The 2484-nt window shown below is 38.6% G+C and overlaps 1 protein-coding gene across 1 annotated transcript in view; it reads right to left on the bottom strand.

Annotated features, from left to right (window-relative positions):
* Nucleotides 1–655: 655 nt before the first annotated feature.
* LOC107597719 (uncharacterized) overlaps nt 656–2484 on the bottom strand; it is a 10474-nt gene continuing 8645 nt past the window's right edge. The window contains exons 8-9 of the mRNA XM_016288889.1: nt 1328–1509; nt 656–829 (exon numbers count right to left, since the gene is read on the bottom strand). Coding sequence (XP_016144375.1) covers nt 1354–1509 — 156 coding nt within the window. The 3' untranslated portion in view covers nt 656–829; nt 1328–1353. The remainder of the gene's footprint in view (nt 830–1327; nt 1510–2484) is intronic.

The following is a 2484-nucleotide window of genomic DNA, read 5'->3' as shown; positions in this document are numbered from 1 at the left end:
ATTATTATTATTATTTCAAGTAAGGAAAAGTTTTTTATGGTTTTAGTATTAGTAATACTAAAAATGATAGGAATCATATTTGGGATCACCTTTACAAGAGTGTAAAATAATATTGTTGAATGTTACTAAGAAAAAAAACAGTAAATAAAAGCACTGCCTCCCTTTTTTGTTTTGTTTTAAAACCTCATTGTGGGAACCTCACTTACTGCATCTGTTACTTACTGTTTCAGAAAAGATCTATAAATGAGTTTCCCCCTGTATTCATATAAGTAGGATGTGAGGTCTTATTCTTTCTTTTAGTTTTAAACATGGATACAAATAAACCGCTTACTTGATGTCAGTATCTGCTAAATTTACCATCATAGAACAAATCAAATTTCCATTACCTTCACAGTGGTTCAGGTGCCTCCTAGGTTGGATATCCACGTCAAAATATTCACAACAGCACTACGCTTCAGAGATATTATTCATACAAATACACACCTCACCTGCACAATGACATTTTTCAAGTTTATTTCACTTTTGGCAACTGATAAATGATGCAAGTAAAACACTTAAATAAAGCATTCACAAAGCAAGTAAGGTTATTTAAGAGCATGTCAAATTTAAAGAAGCAACATTTTAGAAAAATATTATCTATTTACTTTCTGCTTTCTCTGTATCTCTTTCACACAATGGTGTACTAAACAGTTCAGTTTTTTTAGGTATGCAAGCATCATGGGACTGTGGACTTTGCCTGAAGTATCGATCCCACGTCACTCAGTTTCTGCTCCAGCAATTGTGGACCACAGCCAGAACAATTTCACTTAACCAGAGGACACAGGCACATCTGAATTCACAAAGAGAGAAAGGGTATTAAAGCCTTGTCCAAGAACTTATTTTCTGGCAAAAAAAGAAAGAAAAAAGAACACATTTGCTATCTTTGTAATGCACAAAAAATGATCTGCAAAATTGGCTGGAGTCTGGCAGCTACCTGATAGAAATCTATGGTTAAATTAAGTTCTCTGTTCATCTCGGTTTTTCAGTTTCAGGTGACAATGACTATTTGTGCTGTTGGGTTGTGTAAATATAATGAATCACACCTCAGTGCGTATCCTGATCAATTATGTAGCCTACTGTTAGTGCTTCCATGCAAATCTGAGATCTATTTAGCATGTTTACGTCTGCGGATGAATAAAGCCTCATGCTAATAACCACATGCTCTTAATTAAGTATAATTATCTCGGGGACATCAAAACAATGGCTATGAGAAAGTGACAGTTTATTAGGGTCATTTAATTTCAAGTGACAAACTAAATTTTCAATAGCATGAAAAGAGATGAAGAACCTGAAGTTGGTGTGTTTCTCTATCTTTCACAGAGGATAGAAAGCGCTGTTCAGACAGTCCGAGTAGATGTGACTGTCCGAGTCGCTGAAGTCAGAATCAAAATCTCCATCATCTGAGCCCTGCGTCAGGGGCTCCACGTCTTCATCTGAGGTAGAGGGGTGAGTCAGAATAATCCGAGGAATCTGTCAAAGGGTCACATTCATAGGCAGAGGGTGAACCAACTCCAGGGTAAGGCAAAAAGCAGCCAAATCTATTAAATACAAACATCATAAACCTGTCTTTTTTGGCAAGAACCAGACATGGGTGTCATGTAGGCTAGTAAAATATGTTTATTGGGACTGCATTTGTATTTAATGTGATTACAATTTAATTAAAACATTAGAAATTTATAATTATACTGAACAAAATTATAAACACAACACTTTTGTTTTTGCCCCCATTTTCATGAGCTGAACTCAAAGATCTAAGACTTTTTCTATGTACACAAAAGGCCTATTTCTCTCAAATATTGTTCACAAATCTGTCTAAATCTGTGTTAGTGAGCACTTCTCCTTTGCCGAGATAAACCATCCACCTCACAGGTGTGGCATATCAAGATGCTGATTAGACAGCATGATTATTGCACAGGTGTGCCTTAGGATGGCCACAATAAAAGGCCACTCTAAAATGTGCAGTTTTACTGTATTGAGGGGTCTGGAGGGGTCCGAAAACCAGTCAGTATCTGGAGTGACCACCATTTGCCTCACGCAGTGCAACACATCTCCTTCACATAGAGTTGATCAGGCTGTTGATTGTGGCCTGTGGAATGTTGGTCCACTCCTCTTCAATGGCTGTGCGAAGTTGCTGGATAATGGCAGGAACTGGAACACGCTGTCGTATACGCCGATCCAGAGCATCCCAAACATGCTCAATGGGTGACACGTCCGGTGAGTATGCTGGCCTTGCAAGAACTGGGATGTTTTCAGCTTCCAGGAATTGTGTACAGATCCTTGCAACAAGGGGCCGTGCATGATCATGCTACAACATGAGGTGATGGTCGTGGATGAATGGCACAACAATGGGCCTCAGTCACGGTATCTCTGTGCATTCAAAATGCCATCAATAAAATGCACCTGTGTTCGTTGTCCATAACATACGCCTGCCCATAACATAACCCC

This window comes from Sinocyclocheilus grahami, unplaced genomic scaffold (genome assembly GCF_001515645.1).
Source record: "Sinocyclocheilus grahami isolate Dianchi unplaced genomic scaffold, SAMN03320097.WGS_v1.1 scaffold235.1, whole genome shotgun sequence".
NCBI classification, from domain to species: Eukaryota; Metazoa; Chordata; class Actinopteri; order Cypriniformes; family Cyprinidae; genus Sinocyclocheilus; species Sinocyclocheilus grahami.
This window is presented reverse-complemented; position numbering and strand designations above follow the sequence as displayed.